Genomic DNA, 16,727 nt, shown 5'->3' with positions numbered 1-16,727 from the left:
TCAACCTATTTCTATCATCTGATCTACTTTGAAAATTGCATGAATCGCATTAAACGTTTCAAGAGCAAAGCATTTCACGAGGGTACTAAAACTCTACGTCCGTATTAGAGAAGAGCTATCGTCAGAAAAAAAAAACATCTCGCGCAAATTCGCCCACACCCACTGTGCCGAGTTTGATTACTTTGCATTGTGTGTTGTGTGCCTTCTTCTGCTCATGTAGATGTGAGTTCTAGCCTCGCAGCACGCAACACTTTGGCACACCAACACTATCATTACACTTTTGCCACTTTCTGTCGATTCGATTCGACGACGACGGACTCCGGTGATGATGTGTGTAGTGTTGTGTAGTTGGTTGGAGCTTGGGGCTATTAAACCAAAGCAAATCCAAGTATGCGAGCGAGCGAGCTCGCGCCGAACGAAAACTTGGACTACTTGGATGCGATGTGGGACAACACACTCCTCAGTACACTGGAGGATGGGTGGTGGCAGGAAATGAAATTATTTTTAAGGAAGGATAGAATGCGCATGTTTATTATTCACATTCTGGTGTCGTTGTTTATTCTCTTGTTTGCTTGGGGTTTTTTTTTCACGACCATCACACACACACTATCTGCCCTGCGTTGCTGGAGAATACGAGGTGCAGAAAAATTGTGTGTGGGATTGGGGTGGTGTTGGGAATTTTGGCACCACCACTCCGCGCACAACCCTTCAGAAAGGCGATGAAGCAATAAAAGATCAATAATTTCATGTTTTATTCTGTGTGCACTGACTTGACACTAGTAGGCTGGTTGAACGATGGTTGCTTGCACTCCTGTCAAATAGCTGTGGGGGGAGGCCATTTTGTGTGTGGTGCCGCCGCCCCATCGTCATCGTCAAAGTAGGCTGGTTGATTCAAAACCGACCAACTGAAACGTAAACAATGCCAAGTTTAGCATTTTGGCATTCGTCCCCCTCTCTGTTTGAAGTTGTTCCAGGCCCCGCCTCATTCATAGAATTATTATTGTTATTATTCTGTGTCATTTTTCGTGACTATCTGATGGCCGATGCCCTGCGGCCACTGCCGTGAAATTAAGCCTTTTTCGCTGCTTGTTTCTCTTTTCATCTCGCTAAAACGTTTGCTGCCACATCTGAATAAACGCACACACATTCAGCGTTCGCTGGAGTTCTTCGTCGTCGTTTTTTTTTGCACCTTTTCGCACTGAATATGTTGCGAAAAGATGCTGAGCTGGTTGACCTCCGGAGAGCGGCGACTGATGATGCCTCGTAGTGAGAGTCGGTTGAGAGAGCGCGAAAGATCACAAATAACAACAACGTCGCGATTCTGGCTCAACGTGAACCTTTACACGGGAGAAGATCCAGCAGAGGTGAATGCAGTCTTTCGTTTTCTTCCTCTGGCTCTGGTTCTGTTGGGTTGGGGTATTGTCCGCGAACACCGGCGAAGAGCGGACATTTTGTGTATTTGTTTAACCTTACTATTTTACTCTCCTCACACACATCAAATGCCAAGGTCACAGTTCAGCAAACTAACCTCTTCCTTTTCCGTTGCAGATTTTCAGGATCTCCTGATATGAACTACTTTGTCATGGCCGTTTTGCCATCGCCAGCTTGGAACAGTAAAAGCCACCTGAACTTTTATAGCATAGGAGATCCTCCCACAGCAGCAGCAGCAGCAGCAGAAGTGCACAATTCAACAAAAGAAGCAATTTCGTCGTCGTTACCAGGATTTACGAGCGACGAGCGTAGAGAAGATTAGAGTGAGAAAGAGGTGAGTACAAGTTTAGATCGCGTGCTAAAAGTGCCACAACCACAACCGGCTATTCTTCTCTTCCCATTGCAGACAGTTCTTCAGTTCGATGATTATTTTAATGTGAGAGTTTACAGTCGAAAATAATGTCTGCAACGTCGTCTATAAGTTCGACATCGGCACCGAGTAATAACAGCAAGAGTAGTAATAGCAGCAGCAGCGGTAACAACAATTCCAGCAATGCCCCCAACATTGTCATCCTGGAGAATCAGATCCTGGACAGTAACGATGTGGTGGCGGCGGCCGGTCTCCAGCAGTTGTCCAACGCGGGCACGATAAAGCTGACCCGGGACTGCGCCTTACAGTATTCGAATTTAATCAACAGCTACAACAGCAGCAGCAGCAGCAGCAATAACAGTACGACCGGCGCGAGCAACAACGGCAGCGCGCAGATGAACACGGTCAACATCATCCCCGGGGACGCGTCCCAGACGAGCTCCCGGGTGCAAGTGCTCAGCAATGTGCAGCTCGTGTCCAAGGGAGGCTCGCAGCCCTCAACCTTTAGCTACGTGGACGCGAGCGGAAAGAACTTTAACGTGCTCACGTCGAGCGGAAAAATCAGCACCAACAAGCTGATCAGTGTGCCGATTACGAAGGTCAAATCCTTCAACCACATTGGCCAACAGCAGCAGAGTACGCAGCAGGCCCAGCAGACGCAGATTCTGTCGTCTCAGCTGCAGCAGCAAAAAGTGACAGTGCCACGAAGCATACAGCTGGTAACGAGGATACCAAACTCAACCATTTCCGTCAGCAATGGCCGGGTGCAGCAGCTCACCCCGACGATATCGTCCTCCAGCCAGCCACAATATTCCATTCAACAGTACGCCGATTCCGGCACGGCCATCTCGTCGTCCAGTCTGGACATCAAGGCGTCAACGCCGGTTCCCGTCGTCAGCAGTACCAACAACAGCAGCGGCAAAACGACCACCACCGGCAAGGGCAAAGCCGCGTCAACGTCGTTGAAAATGATGCAAAACACGCCCATCAACCACGGTGGACCCAAATCCGCCGTTGGCAAAGGAATGAGTGTCAGCCTGAAGAGTGTCCGGAACAACTCGAAAAGCACCGTCACCGGACTCAACCCACAATACTACGTGAAAAGCTCGACCAACGGAACACTCCAACAGAGCCAGCCCGGTACGACAACGTCCATCTACACGACGTCCCCGGCTCAAGCGGTGTACCACAACCCAACACCTCACCCACCCCAACAACAACAACAGCCAATGCAGTACCCCATCACCACCGTTCCTAGCACCGGCAAAGGCAAAGGTGTCTACAAAACCTCAAAAAATCAACTAATACAACTACAACAGCAGCAGCAACAACAACAACAACAACCCCATCAATCTCCCCAGCGATCGGTCACGCCGCAGTCCCCGAGCCCCATCGGCACGCCGTACAGCGTCCCACTCTCAACCACGAGCACGCGCTATCAAAACTACAACTCGTACTCGATCCCATCCTCCCAACCACCCACCACGACCCTTGCCGGCAGTAGCTACAAAACCACCTACAGCAATCTCTACCCGGCCAATCCGTCGTACGACTCAAGCTCGGTTCCGATGAGCGAACCGACGCCGCCGCCGCCACCGCACCAAATCCAACCCTCGATGACGGTCACCGGGTACACGTCCACCACCGGCAAGGGCAAAAAGTACGGAGCACCTATCCTAAACAACAACAACAACGCCGACGGCGGCAACTTCACCGCCATCACACCGGTCAAGATGAAGGGCTCGGGACGGGGTCGCAACAACAGCGTATCCAACTACCAACCAACCGACTCAAACCCGACTCCCTACCAGCAACAACAGCGATACTCGGCTTCCCCCTCGAGGCCGCAACAATTCCAACCCTCGCCAATCCACCAGCAGCAGCAAAACCAGCAAATTACGACAACGAGTGGCGGTGGCGGTGGTCGCGACGACCACTACATCATCAACGGGCAGCAGATGACGGACGAAACGTCCGCCCGGATACTGCAGAGTTTGTCGCAAAAGACGGCACAGCCGGAGCAGCCGACCAAGTACAAACCCCAGCAGCAGTTTACGTTCTACGGCTCGGACAGTGTGCCGCAGTCGCCGAGCAGTGTGCCGGCCACGTTCATTCCGGGCAGTACCAACAGTGGAAGCAGTGGGGGAGGTGTTAGTAATACCAATATCCCAGGCATTGTGTACGATCCCAGTGATGCGCGGTTCTACGATGAAAAGAGCGACGGGCGGCGAACAACGAGGTAAGATTAGTTTGATGGCAAAAGAAGCCGTTTTGCATCATTGTTCGTACAATTTTGACAGCTGTTTTGCCTTAAGTTACACTCTGAAAAAATAATTTTTATCACTTTTCGAAAACAAAAAAATGTTACAAAAACCTTAACTGGAACACCTGTGTTTGCTCCAAGTGGTCGGCCGCTGGCCGGCAGCGAAATTAAAAAAAGTTTTTTTAAGCTGTAAACATTAAATTTAGAGTTTTTTTAAATGGTCTTATTAACAAAATTTTTTTTAGAGTTTTTTAATCGTTCGTGGTGTTCCAAAACACAAAAAAGCAAAATAATTGAAATTTTGTTTATTGGACCTTTAAAAAAATACTCACGGAATTTACATATTTTTTGCCAGAAATTTTCAAAACTCCTAAAATTTAAAAGTACAAAAGTTTCCAAAATTCCAAGGTTACAGAAATTCATAAAATTCCAAGTCTAATAATTAACGACATAACCTAAATTCCTGAATTTTTAAAAACTCCCAAAACTCATAAAATTCTTAAAATTTATAAAATTCCACATAATTTCTAAGCTTTTTTATATCTCCTTTTTACTTAAAAAAAATCCAGAAATCTCTAAAACTCTTTGATTCCAGAAATCCCCTTAACTCCATAGCTAAAAAAATGTATAATTTCATAAATGTCTCATTTTCAACAAATGTTAAAAGAAGTTATTGTTATAAAAATATAATATTTTATTAATTTACGGAATTTTAGAAATTATTGCAATTCCAATAATTGATGAATTTCTGTAATTTAAAAAAATTAACGGTTTCCTGTAATTTCAAAAATATTAGAGACTTCTGAGATTTCAAGAATATTTGAGATTTATTTAATTTCCGTAATTTTAGCTTTTTGAGAATTGCTAGAATGTTAAAACCTTAAATATTTCTTGGAACTACAATAGTTAAATGAATTTCAGAAATTTCTGGAATTTAAGGACTCAGCTTATTTTGTTGGAATTTTATATCCAAAAAAATACGAAGAAAAACATGCAGGCCAAGGATTGATACCTAAGAGCATGCAATGGCACTGACCTTGTTGCGTGCTCTTCGGTTGACGTCTACGTAAGGAACATCCTGGAAGGAGCGTAACTAACTACATCCGTAGTTCTGTTAGATCATCCGAATTATCTTGATCAGAACAGTATAGCTCTGGTTCCTTGCGAGTGTCCTATTTTCTTACCTCCACGTTGGCTTGGTTTTCATGATGACCTAGCTGGTGGCCTGTGGAAACGGATCGTAAACCTTGACCACCGCGGGTCAGAGTCGAGACGGCTGAAAGAAAGGGGCGCAACAATGTGGGAAAGGGAAGTAATTTGTGATTGTAGACGGTATTGTTTCGATTCGCAGTATGTTGAGTCAACTGCTGTGGATGTGCCTAAAATATCGCACAACGGGGTTTCTCTTCTCTTCATTCTCAGCTACCACCTATCACCTATTTTTATTTTGCTTTACTAATTCTCACTTCTTCACTGATTCTTCTATTTAATATCCATCATTTGATTTTGATTTGACTAATTTTTGATTCTCTTATCTCTCGAAACTTTTCCACTCTTTTTTACCAATTGATACTGCTGTAACAAACTTTGTTTTGTATTTTTTTTTTCCTTAAAAATATACTTTTTCTTAATGTACTAGTAATATCAAGTCTATTCATCATTCGCCCAATCTTTTTTTTTTTTATTTTATTGCGAATTTATTTATTTGAATAATTCTCTATCTGTCCTATAAATTATCATTACTATAATCTAAGCTTGTTTTGTATCTCTATTTATTAACTATTGTCTAATTTTACATCTAATACATCTAGCATCTCATTTTTATTCTTTGAAATACGATCATCATTCTCTTACAATTGATACTTGATTTTTATAAAATAAATTCTCTTTTACTGTCTATTGTTTTCAATCTTCACCCTTTTTTCAAACAAGTGAGGTTTGAGCCCTTACTCAATTTATGGAATGGTTAAAGGATTAACACAAATATTACTATTGTATTTTTGGTAAACTTTTATAACATGCTTAGGACCAAAAATTGTAACAAAACACCGCGACAAAAGAAATAGCAACATATAAACACGACTCAACACTAGGAAAGACTTCAGGAGAAAACAATACACAGTAAAATAACAACTAGTTTTGAATCCAAACTAAAAATAAAACAATTTTTGCTTTAGTGAAAGTTGATAGGAACACTATAAATGGTTAGGCGCTTATACTTACATCAAACCCTACGTAATGTACCACCCCCGGCCGAGTTAAAATGCGTAACCGGAAAAGAAGGTGTGCATGCCTGGCACGAACACTCAAAGCGTGTTCTAGCGTGTTGCTCGTACTGACTCAGAGCAAGGGTGAGATGTAGGTGTAAGGGCAGTGCGTGTTCGTCGGGAACCTGGTGCATAAGATCGGTCAAGGCCCGTTCTTACACTGAAAATTGCGAATTGCGAATTGCGAAAAAAATACGAAGAAAAACATAAAACAAGAGAAGTAAAGTTTTTCGTAGATAAAAAGATGCTCAAAATGACCACCTCAACACGGGATAAATAAAAATAATCGAAAACAGAATTTGGGCAGTAGCTTTGAATTTTTAAATATTTTTTTTTCTGGGTTTATAAATTTTGAAATTTATTTTTTTTTTAATTTTTTTTTCTCAATATTTTTTTTTTATGTAAAATTGTCAAAGCGTGTTCTAGCGTGTTGCTCGTACTGATTCAGAGCAAGGGTGAGATGTAGGTGTAAGGGCAGTGCGTGTTCGTCGGGAACCTGTTGCATAAGATCGGTCAAGGCCCGTTCTTACACTGAAAATTGTGAATTGCGAAAAAAAATTGAACTTTTGAATTTATTTATTGAAAAAATAACATACTTTTATTTTTTAATTTAAAAATGATTGAATTTGAATCTTGAATAGCACTTTTTTGGGAAACAGCGAAAAAATAGTGTATTATTTGCATATTTTTCTGAAAATAGAATAAAACTTAATGCTGGTTTTATTCTGTATTCAGAAAAATAAGCAAATAATACACTATTTTTTTGCTGTTTCCCAAAAAAGTACTATTCACAAAACTTTTTTTAATCATACAACATTGTATGGAAATTTGTATCGCCGAACTTATTATGCAAAATTGATTCTAAAGAAATAGTAGTTATTCATATTATTTCAGCCAAATTACAAAAAAAAGTTATTTTGGGTAAATTACTCAACTTAATATATGCCCAAGGTCTAACAGATTTTCCCTCTCCACTTACAGCACCTCGGAGATCATCACGTACGCGGACAACATTCCGCTGCGCGAGGGTTATCCTCCGGATTACAAGTGCTACCCGCGCGTTGACGACGACCACATCGGCGAAGAGGTGCGACCCGCCCCGGTGGACACCTCCAACGGACGGTACTTTTTACTCCAAGCGGTGATGCAGGATCACACCTACTTTGCTCCGCCACCGGAGTTGAAACCGCCCGAACCTCCACCGATGTTAGCAACAGCAGCGCCACCAGTTCAAACGCCGACTTCGGTCGCTACCCCGCCCGTAATCACACCCGCATCCTTACACCAGCACTTGTCGAAGCAAAAATCGAGCTCACCTGCTCCGGCGATCACGTCGAGTGCTGGAGGTTCAACGATCCCGTCGTCGTCACTTGCCACGACAATTTCCTCGACCGCCTCGGTCCCGGCTCCGTTGACACAGATGAGCCTCAGCTCGCTGGCGGCGTACACAAGCAGTGTCGTTGCGGCGGCAGGATCAATATCTCCGGCACCAACGGCTGTGGCAGGTTCCAACAGCAGCGGTGGTCTCGATTACATCTACCAGCGGCAAACGGGGCCGCAGGACGACGACGCCAACTCGGTCATCAGCACTGGGTCGCGCAACTTTAACGCCATGGACAACGATCTGGGCGAGGAAACCGAAACGGCCCCGGAGGGGGAAGGCGAGGACGATTCCGTCACTCGATGCATCTGTGATCTTACCCATGACGATGGCTACATGATTTGCTGTGATAAGTGCTCGTAAGTATTTTTTTATTTTGAGACGCTTTTGAGTCACTTCTAATTGTTTGTTTGTTTGTTTTTGTTACAGCGCCTGGCAGCACGTTGACTGTATGGGCATCGATCGGATGAACATTCCGGACGAGTACAATTGTGAAATGTGCCAGCCGCGGGCAGTGGACAAGAACCGTGCCCGGATGTTGCAGCTGGAGAAGCGCAAGGAGCAATCACTGTTCTTGGCCAACAACAATCTGCAACAGCAACAACAACAGCAGCAGCAGCAGCAACAACAACAAATGCAGCAGGTTGCGGATCCGGCCGTGACCAGCACGAACCTTCTCAACGTGCCCGTGACCTCGAGTGGGACCGGCACCGGTGGGAAGGGCGCCAATCAGTACACCACCGGGAAGGCGCTGGCCGGTGCGAAAAAGAACAAACCTGCAGGTACGGGGTCGAAGAAGAACAAGGCAGCGGCCGGGGCCGAGGGAGGAGTGCCAGCGGTGCCGAAAAAGATCAGCAAAAAGACGGCCGAGAACGCGCTGAACAGGCTCAACGGAAAGCGCAAAGAGTTGAAGAAGCCGTCGAAGAAAAAGGTCAAAACGACCGAGCAGAACGCGGAGAAAATGTCCAACATGATCCGGACGTGGATCGACAATTACGAGCGTGCCATCACTAACCACTATTCGCCGGAGTTGCGGGCCCGGTTACAGGCCTTTGGCAAGATGCAGTCGCAAAATCCGCTGCTCAATTCGGACCGCCTCATTCCGGCCGCGTCGGTGACGAATCTGATGCAAAAGTGTACGACCGTACCACACGCCGGAGGTAAAATTCTCATCAGCACCGGTGACATCGAACCAAAGACCCCCATCATCGAGATCCGTGGCAAGTACATGATCTCGTCGCAGCACAAGCAGTTGCAGTCCCTGTTTAACATGGCCGCCAACGGAAAGCTCAGCAACAACAAAAACGCCGGACCGTTCCTATTTCTGTACCAGTTGACGCAAGGCGGTATGGAGTTGTGCGTCGACACCCGAACGTACGGAAACGATGCCCGGTTCATACGGAGATCGTGCCGGCCAAACGCGGAAATCTTGCACAACGTGGACAAAGGTGTGGTGCATCTGTACATTGTGTCCACCTCGAACATCAAGGCCAACACCGAGATCACTATCAAGCACGACGAACAGCTGATCCAGAGGGTAGGCGGGGTGGTCATACTAACGCACACGACCGTGACGAAACTGTGCGCGTGTGGCCTCATCAAGGATTGCCAGTATTCGGCCCAACTCAGCGAGGGATTGCTACCTCCGGCGGCAGCCGTACCAGCTCTAGCACCAGCGCCCATTCCAGGACCTGGCGATACCCTGGCCAACATTGGCAACACCCAACCAATCCCAGGAATAGCACAAACACCTGCGTCTATGGCGGCTACCGGTACGACTCTCAACAATTCCGGAATGCCAGCCCTCACACCGTCTGGAAAGCCGTCCAAAAGCAAGAAAAACAATGGCGCCCTCGCGGACGGTGAGAAGAAACCGCCCAAGAAGCCAAGAAACAGTCGATCAACCAGCTCGAATACCGATTCGACTAGGCTAAGGTCAATTTCATCCAGTGGAGACAGCATCAACGAAATGTTAATGTACGTCCAGCAACAGCATCAACAACAGCAGCAGCAGCAGCAACAATCCTTATCGCATCAACCACCGATGCCGATGGGTGGCCACGCGCCCTTATCACCGATGCATCAACCGCAGCAGCAGCCGCAGCAGCCCCAGCAGATTCCGTCGCAAATGATCTCTCAACAGATGCACTTTATGCACCAGCAAAGTCCAACTCAATTGATGCCGCACCAACCGTTGCAGTTGAGTCAACCTCCGCCATTGCAGCAGCAGCAGCAGCTCCAACCTCCGGTGTACATGTACAGTCCGACTCCCCCACAACCCAACCATCCGCCGCAGATCGTGATGCCTCCCCGTACGCCACCACCTCCGGTCAGTCCCGTTGGTCTCAACAACCGGCCCGGGTTCTACACCGAGATCAAGTCACCGATGAACTCACCCCCGCTCAATCTTAGTGCCGCCGGTCCACCTCCACTGGTGATCCCGACTGCCAAGTTGACCCCGCAGGCACCACCATCGCCGCAACCAATGCCAATGTTGCCCTTGGCTCCTCCCCCGCTGAGAGAACAACACCCGGAGGAAAAGCCGCGCCATCTGGAAATGATCCACCAGCAGCAGCAACTTCATCAGCAACACATCATCGAAGATGTGCTCAAGATCAAAATCAAATCTCCAACGGCTAGCCCGGTCAAGCGAGAATCTGCACCTTCACCAACGATGACCAGCATGCTGTCGCCACCTCCACCACCCCCAATTCCAATCGCCCAACGGTTACTCTGCGCGGAGACGCTCAAAAACGAGCTCTTTCACTCGCACTTCTCACCCGCATCGCCGACGCCTCTGCCGAAATCGTCCCCTGTCAAGCTCGAATATCCCCCGTTGTCCCCGGTTGTGGCACCCGAAATCAAGCTGGAGCAACAACCCTCGCGGATACCGACGCCACCCCCGCCGACCTCTCCCGTTGCGGTGAAAATCGAGCACGAAGTTAAGGAGGAACTTTGTGTTCCGGACGCCGTCCACATGGACCCGCTTCCGCTGGTCAAGAAGGAAGAACCGTTGCCGCAAATGCCCGAGTCTCCGCTCAAGGAACAACTTCCTCGGCCCGTTACACCACCCATGTTGATCGAAGATGTCAAAGAAGAACCCAACCTATGTGACAGCTTGCCCGGTTCACCGGTCAAGTCCTGCACGGGTCTTGCTCCTGGCAGCGTTAGCAGTGGCAACAGTACCAACAGCTCACCGATCGCGTCCCATCATCAACTTCACCTGGGTGGAAGCGGCGGCAGCGGAAAGAAAAAGTGTCCTTCCTCAAAGGACGCTGCCCCTGCGGGGGGTGCCACGACCTCGACACCAACGGTCAAAGAGGAGAAGAAGCCCTCCCGGAAGCTGACCCGCGAGGAACGCAAAATGGAAGCGATCGTGAAGGCGTTTGAGAAGATGGAACAATCGCAGCAGCGCAAGCAAGAGCTCAAAGTACAGCGGAAAGAGGGCAAACGGAGAAGCGTTTCGTCGTCGACGCCGGACGAGGGAACGCCCTGCAGTTCGGCCAAGAAACGGTCGCTCAGTTCGTCGCAGCAAAAGCGCAAGAAGAAGAAGAGCAAGTCGTTGAGCCAGCACTTTGGATCGCCGAACCAGAGTCGCAAGAAGAAAGTGTCCAAATCGTCGTCGTCGTCGTCGTCGAAGAAAGCATCGCGGTCACTGTGTTCCGATCGTCCGTACGAGAGTAAGGCCGCCGAACTGCTGTTGACGTTTTCGCAGTCTGCGGAGCAGTCCCAGTCGTCGTACTTTGGGGACGATGTAAAGCCGATCGCGGGTGAAGGTCCGGAACTGCTCAACAACAACAATAACAACACTGCGGCGTCCGTGTCCAACTTGCCGTTGCTCAGTTCCGTGTGCATGCTGGTGGAAGCTGCGGTCGGCCCGTTGGAACAGGTTGCAGGATCGACGCCGACGGGATCTTCGTTGACGCCATCGGAGCAGGACTTTAAATTTCCCCAGAAGGCGAAAACCAAGAAGAGCATGAGTCGCGAGTGGCTCAGCGGTCAGGTGTTGGAAAATAGTGCGACGGTTCCGTTCCGAAGGATCACCCCCGACCAGGACTCGGGCTACATGAGCGAGGACAAATCGCACGACTACCGACCGGCGTCGGTAACGACTCCGCTGGGCGTGGACGTTGGCGATGCGAACATTTGCATCGCAGCGAAGAAGGTCGAGGAATTCATAGCGCAAAATTCGCCCCAACCGGACGAGCTAGGTTCCAGTAGTGCGAGTACAATTGTGGCCGCATCCGCTGCCGTCGTCACCACTCCCGTCGAGCCAAGTCACGTTCAACCGCAAAGCAACGTTTCGGAGAGTGCCGCGGTGAAAAAGCGTTGGCTTCGGCAGGCCATCTCGGAGGAGACGGACGAACTGACACAGGCCTCGTCTTCGCCACCTCCGCCGAACGGATTCACCACGCCATTGAAGAAGCGACGCGTCATTTGTACATCGGAGGAGACGACCCGCAGATTACCCAGCACCAGCAACCCATTCTGTCGGCGCAAAAGATCGACTTTGCCAACCACGCACCGATGACGATGTCCAGCGTGACCAACTACTCCGACAGGAGCATGTACTGGAGCAACGCCGTGCCGACGGCCTACGCCGAGGAGAAGCACGCCATGGATCTGTCCCGAACGGCACCGGTGGTCACTCCGTTGGTGGTACAACAGCAGCAACCTCGCATCGCCCCGTACAAGATAGTCCCGATTGCGCAAGCGTTGACTCCGCTGCACTTTACCGACCCGGATCCCCTGCCTTTGCCACCACCCCCTCCAGCAGTTGTTCCTCCACCGATGATCCAGATCCACCACCAGGAATCTCACGTCGAGTACACGCCACGACCCCAGGTCATACCGAGCTACGAGCCCCTTCCACCTCCAGCATCTGCAGTAGCCGCAATGGTCCCAGCATCGCTCCTACCCCCAGTGGTCGAACCTGAACCTCAACAACAACCCCAACAACAACAACACGTTCGCATCGACGTGAGCTATCCGACCGCCGAACATCAACCATCGTCGTCGGTTCGCAGCATCCCGCGCAGCAAGGGCAGCCAAAAGTACATTGGCAGTCCGGCCAAGTTTGCACCGCCGTCGCCGGCCGACTCGCAGCACAGCAGTTCGGTGGCGGAAACGCCCGAGAAGGGGTCGCTCGCGGGAAGTGGCGGCAGCAGTGTGGCCAACTCGGACGTGGACGAAGATACGGAGGTGAAGGTGGAGGTGAGGGTAGCTGAACCTGAGGTTGAAGAGATGAGTGTTGAGGAGGTGCGCGAGGAAAGTGTGGTTGTGCCGGAAGTGGAACCGGAGTTGAAGGAGTCCAGTGAAGTGGTGCATGAGGAGGAAGTGATGGACGCAGGGGAAGTTGTGGTCGAACAGATGGAAGTGAGTTCTACGGAGATGGAAGAGACGACGACGGTGGTGACAGTGCAAGAGGAAGAACCGCCAGCAAAAGTTGAAAAGATTGAACCAGCTGTGGTGGTGCCTGTGAAACCTGCGGAAGTGGTGAATGGACGCGACAAGTTGAGTCGCAAGGTTCCGGAAGAGGAGTGCGAAAATAACGAGCTGGAAGATTTGCAGAAGGCCATCGCGTCGTTCCACTCGGAGAACATTATGACGCTTATTTCACGGAACAAAAAGGCCAAAAAGGGGAACCGAGAGGGAAGTGGCGGATCGAAGAGACAACCCAAGGTCAAGCAGAGTTCGTTTGCAAAAGAGGAAGTTTCATTGACGCCACCTGTGTCTGTTTCCCCTATGCAACCGGAACATGTTGAACCGGTGGTATCGGAACCAGTTGAACCATCAATTGAGTTTGTACCATCGGAACCGGAGCCAGAAATCGCGCCACAACCAGTTCCACCACCCGCACCACTTGTGGTAACATCGGAAGAGACTTCCGTCTCGACACTCAGTCGATCTTACTCGCATCCTTCGTGGGTCTCCACAGCGGAAGCATACCGAGATCCCCACGGAGATCCGCACCAGTTTGTCGACGCTTCGGCCGGACATTCCGCCAATCAACTTCAACTCGCCCAGCACGTACCAGTCCAACGCGGCACGGAACCTGTTGACTTCACTGTCAGTTGGTTCTGAACCGCTGTCGTCGCTGACGAGCTTCCGGTCAAGCAGTACATTCCTCGATTATCCCAAACCATCGCCACCGGCACCGGTGACGACACCATCGGCCGTTGCAGCGACCAACGTCGTCCCCGGAAGTAGCATCTACCAGTACCGACCATCGACAGAGATCAGCAACCTGCTCGAAAAGGGTTTCTCCAGCACTCGACCGTCCAGCTTTGCGACGCTCGGTACGGAACGTGTTCCAAGTGTAACCGGAGTTAGTGGAACGCCCATCGCCACCGAACGAACCGTAACCAGCTCGTTCCTGTCGTCGCTGGCATCCCCCAAAGTGACGGAAAACCTCTCCACGCTAGGCTCGTCCGCGACCGCCTACCCGAAGATCTTCACCAAAACGGCCAGCTCGGACCCGCGGCTGAACCCGGCGTTGACCACTCCGGAACCGGTGGCACCAATCACCCCCAAACGTAAGCTCTCTATCAACGAATATCGCCAGCGGAAGATGGCATCGTGCAGCAGCAGTACAAGCGCCACGCCGTCCACCGGATCCGAGACGTGCACGTCGTCGGCGGTCGCCGCCACCTGTAGTTCCTCCACGAGCAGTAGCAGTAGTAGCAGTCCCGGATGTGGCAACGTAAGCAGCAGTCTCGGTAGCAACGACGTCAGCAGCTCCATCAGCAAGGAGCTCAGCCTGGAGTTGGAGCTGGAACTCGGTGGTGGCAAGGACGAGACGGGGGACATCACCGTTGGGACGACCATGGAACCGACCAGCTCGACGGAGGAAGCAGGTACGGTTTGTTGGGTTGTTGAGGGGAGAAGAGTTGAGTTATAATTTTGTTTTCTTTTTTTCAGTGTAAGCAGAAGCTGGTAATCGGCTGAATTACATTTGCTAAGAGAGTTGACGAAACTTTGCAACGGTATGTATTAACATCCAAGAAAATGTGTAGTGCCTCGTATTATTATAAAATCAAAAAATGCAACGTAAACCGATAATTTCAGCCTTGCTGGACGTGTGACCTGAACAAAAAAAAAGCCGGACACGAAACTACCACCCAAGATTGCAGAATAGGACGCTGGTCGTTTGTTGATCTTCATCGGTGTGGAAGCTCCGAAGCTAAGCGCGGTTGGCTGAGTGGTTGTGTGTGATTACAGGGAAGCGGCTGTAAGAGCTGAGGGCAAGGACGCGGAGTGGAGAGGAGGAAGCTATACTTCTTGTGGAAGTAGATTCATTAATCTGATGAAGCTAAGATTATTAATTGTAATAAAAATCTAGTGGATAAGGCTACTTAGGGCGCGTGTACAGCAGAGCAGTGCAGAGAGATAAGAGAGTGTGTGAGAGAGAGAGAGAGATCTTGTAAATATACTTTCAATAGTATAACCTTGGCTGAACACAACGATTGTGACGATTCTGTTTCTCCAATTTACACACCATTGACTATAGAAAACTCGTATATACAAAACCACAACCACAGCATAAATGCACGAATGCAAAATAGTTTAAAACAAAGAATAATATACATAAATTATAGTTGAGCAAACCTTGTAACATACACCCAAGCTTACCGATTCTTGATTCGTTTCTCCCACCTTTCCAGGATATTCTTTCCACAATCTCTCCTCCCTCCCCCCAACCCTGACAGTAAAATCTCCAGTGAAACCCACCTGTTGTAGCAAAACTAAAATCTGATTGACAACTACTCTTACTAAATTCTCGCCAGTTGTAAATATGTGTACAGAGCAATGCCTAAAAAAAGGCAGAACAAAGTTGATAAAATAAAAACACTCGAAATGTTGGTGAAAAGCTCGGCATACATCGTGTAAAATAGTACAAATAGATTGTATAAAAAAATAAAACAACAGAGACACATGCGTAAAGAAGGGCAAATCGTGAACACTAAAAGTGAATTTAAAAAAAGCTATAATATATGAAAGCATTGCGAAAAATAAAAACTCTAATAAATATAATCCAAAATAGCTTGTACCCTTAAAAGTAGCAGGAAAAAAAAAAACAAACAATCGCAAGTACACATTTTAAAACAACAAATCAAAAGAAGCTGAACGAAGGCATGCTTGCTAAAACCGAAACCGAACTTATTTCCCAACAACAAACCAGGACATGAACACTACAAAACAAAAAGAATGCTCTGTTGGCAGAGAATTTATCTCGTATTAGAGCCAACATAAACTAGATCGGTAGGACACAGCTTGAGCTAAACACAAACAAGTAAATTATTACAGCTAAAATTTAAGACGTACGCTAACGTAGATTAAAAAAAAACACCTTCGCATGAGAAAAGAAAAACAACCCTAAAATGGAAAACGATTTGTCTTCGTTTGATATGCTTGTAAATACTGTAAACTTTATTTATGTTGTAAAACAAACAAACACACACACACTACTAAACCAGTAAGAGAGCCTACTTTTACGCAAAGAGAAAAAAGTAATTTTAAAAAATACACGATAAAAACAATTAAACCCTGATTCCCGAACGCGATGCAGTGCATTGGTGAGAGTGGAAAGGATGAGGATGCGACCGCTGTGCCCACCCCTTCTGGTTAGTTAGAGTTGGTCACCCGTGAGTGCCGCGCGCACGGACATCTTTTAAACGACTATTCCTACTTTTTCGGTTCAAACATTTCCCACCCCCACCCCCTATCACACTGCGTGCGTGAGCGTGAGTGCGGGAAAGACAACGTGTACAGAAATCACCATACACGGAAGGCACGGCACGGCGGAACATCCTGATACCATACACAGAGGATTAACCATAGAGTATATTGAAAATTGTTTAAATGTTCTTTTTTGTATATTTATATTTTTTACACAAACTAATTAAGATTATTGAAAAATAAAGTGAAAAAAACGATGAAAAAGTAAACAACACATGTAATATACAAAACAAAAATGGATCATGATTGAATTCAGACAAAGAAAATAAATAATTG

The 16,727-nt window shown here is 48.0% G+C and overlaps 1 protein-coding gene across 1 annotated transcript; it reads left to right on the top strand.

The window, feature by feature from the left end:
- Positions 1–1,232: 1,232 nt before the first annotated feature.
- Positions 1,233–16,222, top strand: LOC6037212 (mucin-5AC). The gene is given in 9 exon segments (XM_038254057.1): positions 1,233–1,364; positions 1,549–1,765; positions 1,838–4,040; positions 7,313–8,071; positions 8,142–12,163; positions 12,166–13,667; positions 13,669–14,569; positions 14,634–14,698; positions 14,781–16,222. Coding segments are annotated over 6 exon segments (9,339 nt in total). The 5' UTR covers positions 1,233–1,364; positions 1,549–1,765; positions 1,838–1,890; the 3' UTR covers positions 14,639–14,698; positions 14,781–16,222.
- The last annotated feature ends 505 nt before the right edge of the window (positions 16,223–16,727 follow it).

Source organism: Culex quinquefasciatus, chromosome 2 (assembly GCF_015732765.1).
Source record: "Culex quinquefasciatus strain JHB chromosome 2, VPISU_Cqui_1.0_pri_paternal, whole genome shotgun sequence".
NCBI classification, from domain to species: domain Eukaryota; kingdom Metazoa; phylum Arthropoda; class Insecta; order Diptera; family Culicidae; genus Culex; species Culex quinquefasciatus.
Note: the sequence above shows the minus strand (reverse complement) of the source record. Positions and strands in the feature narration are given on the sequence as shown.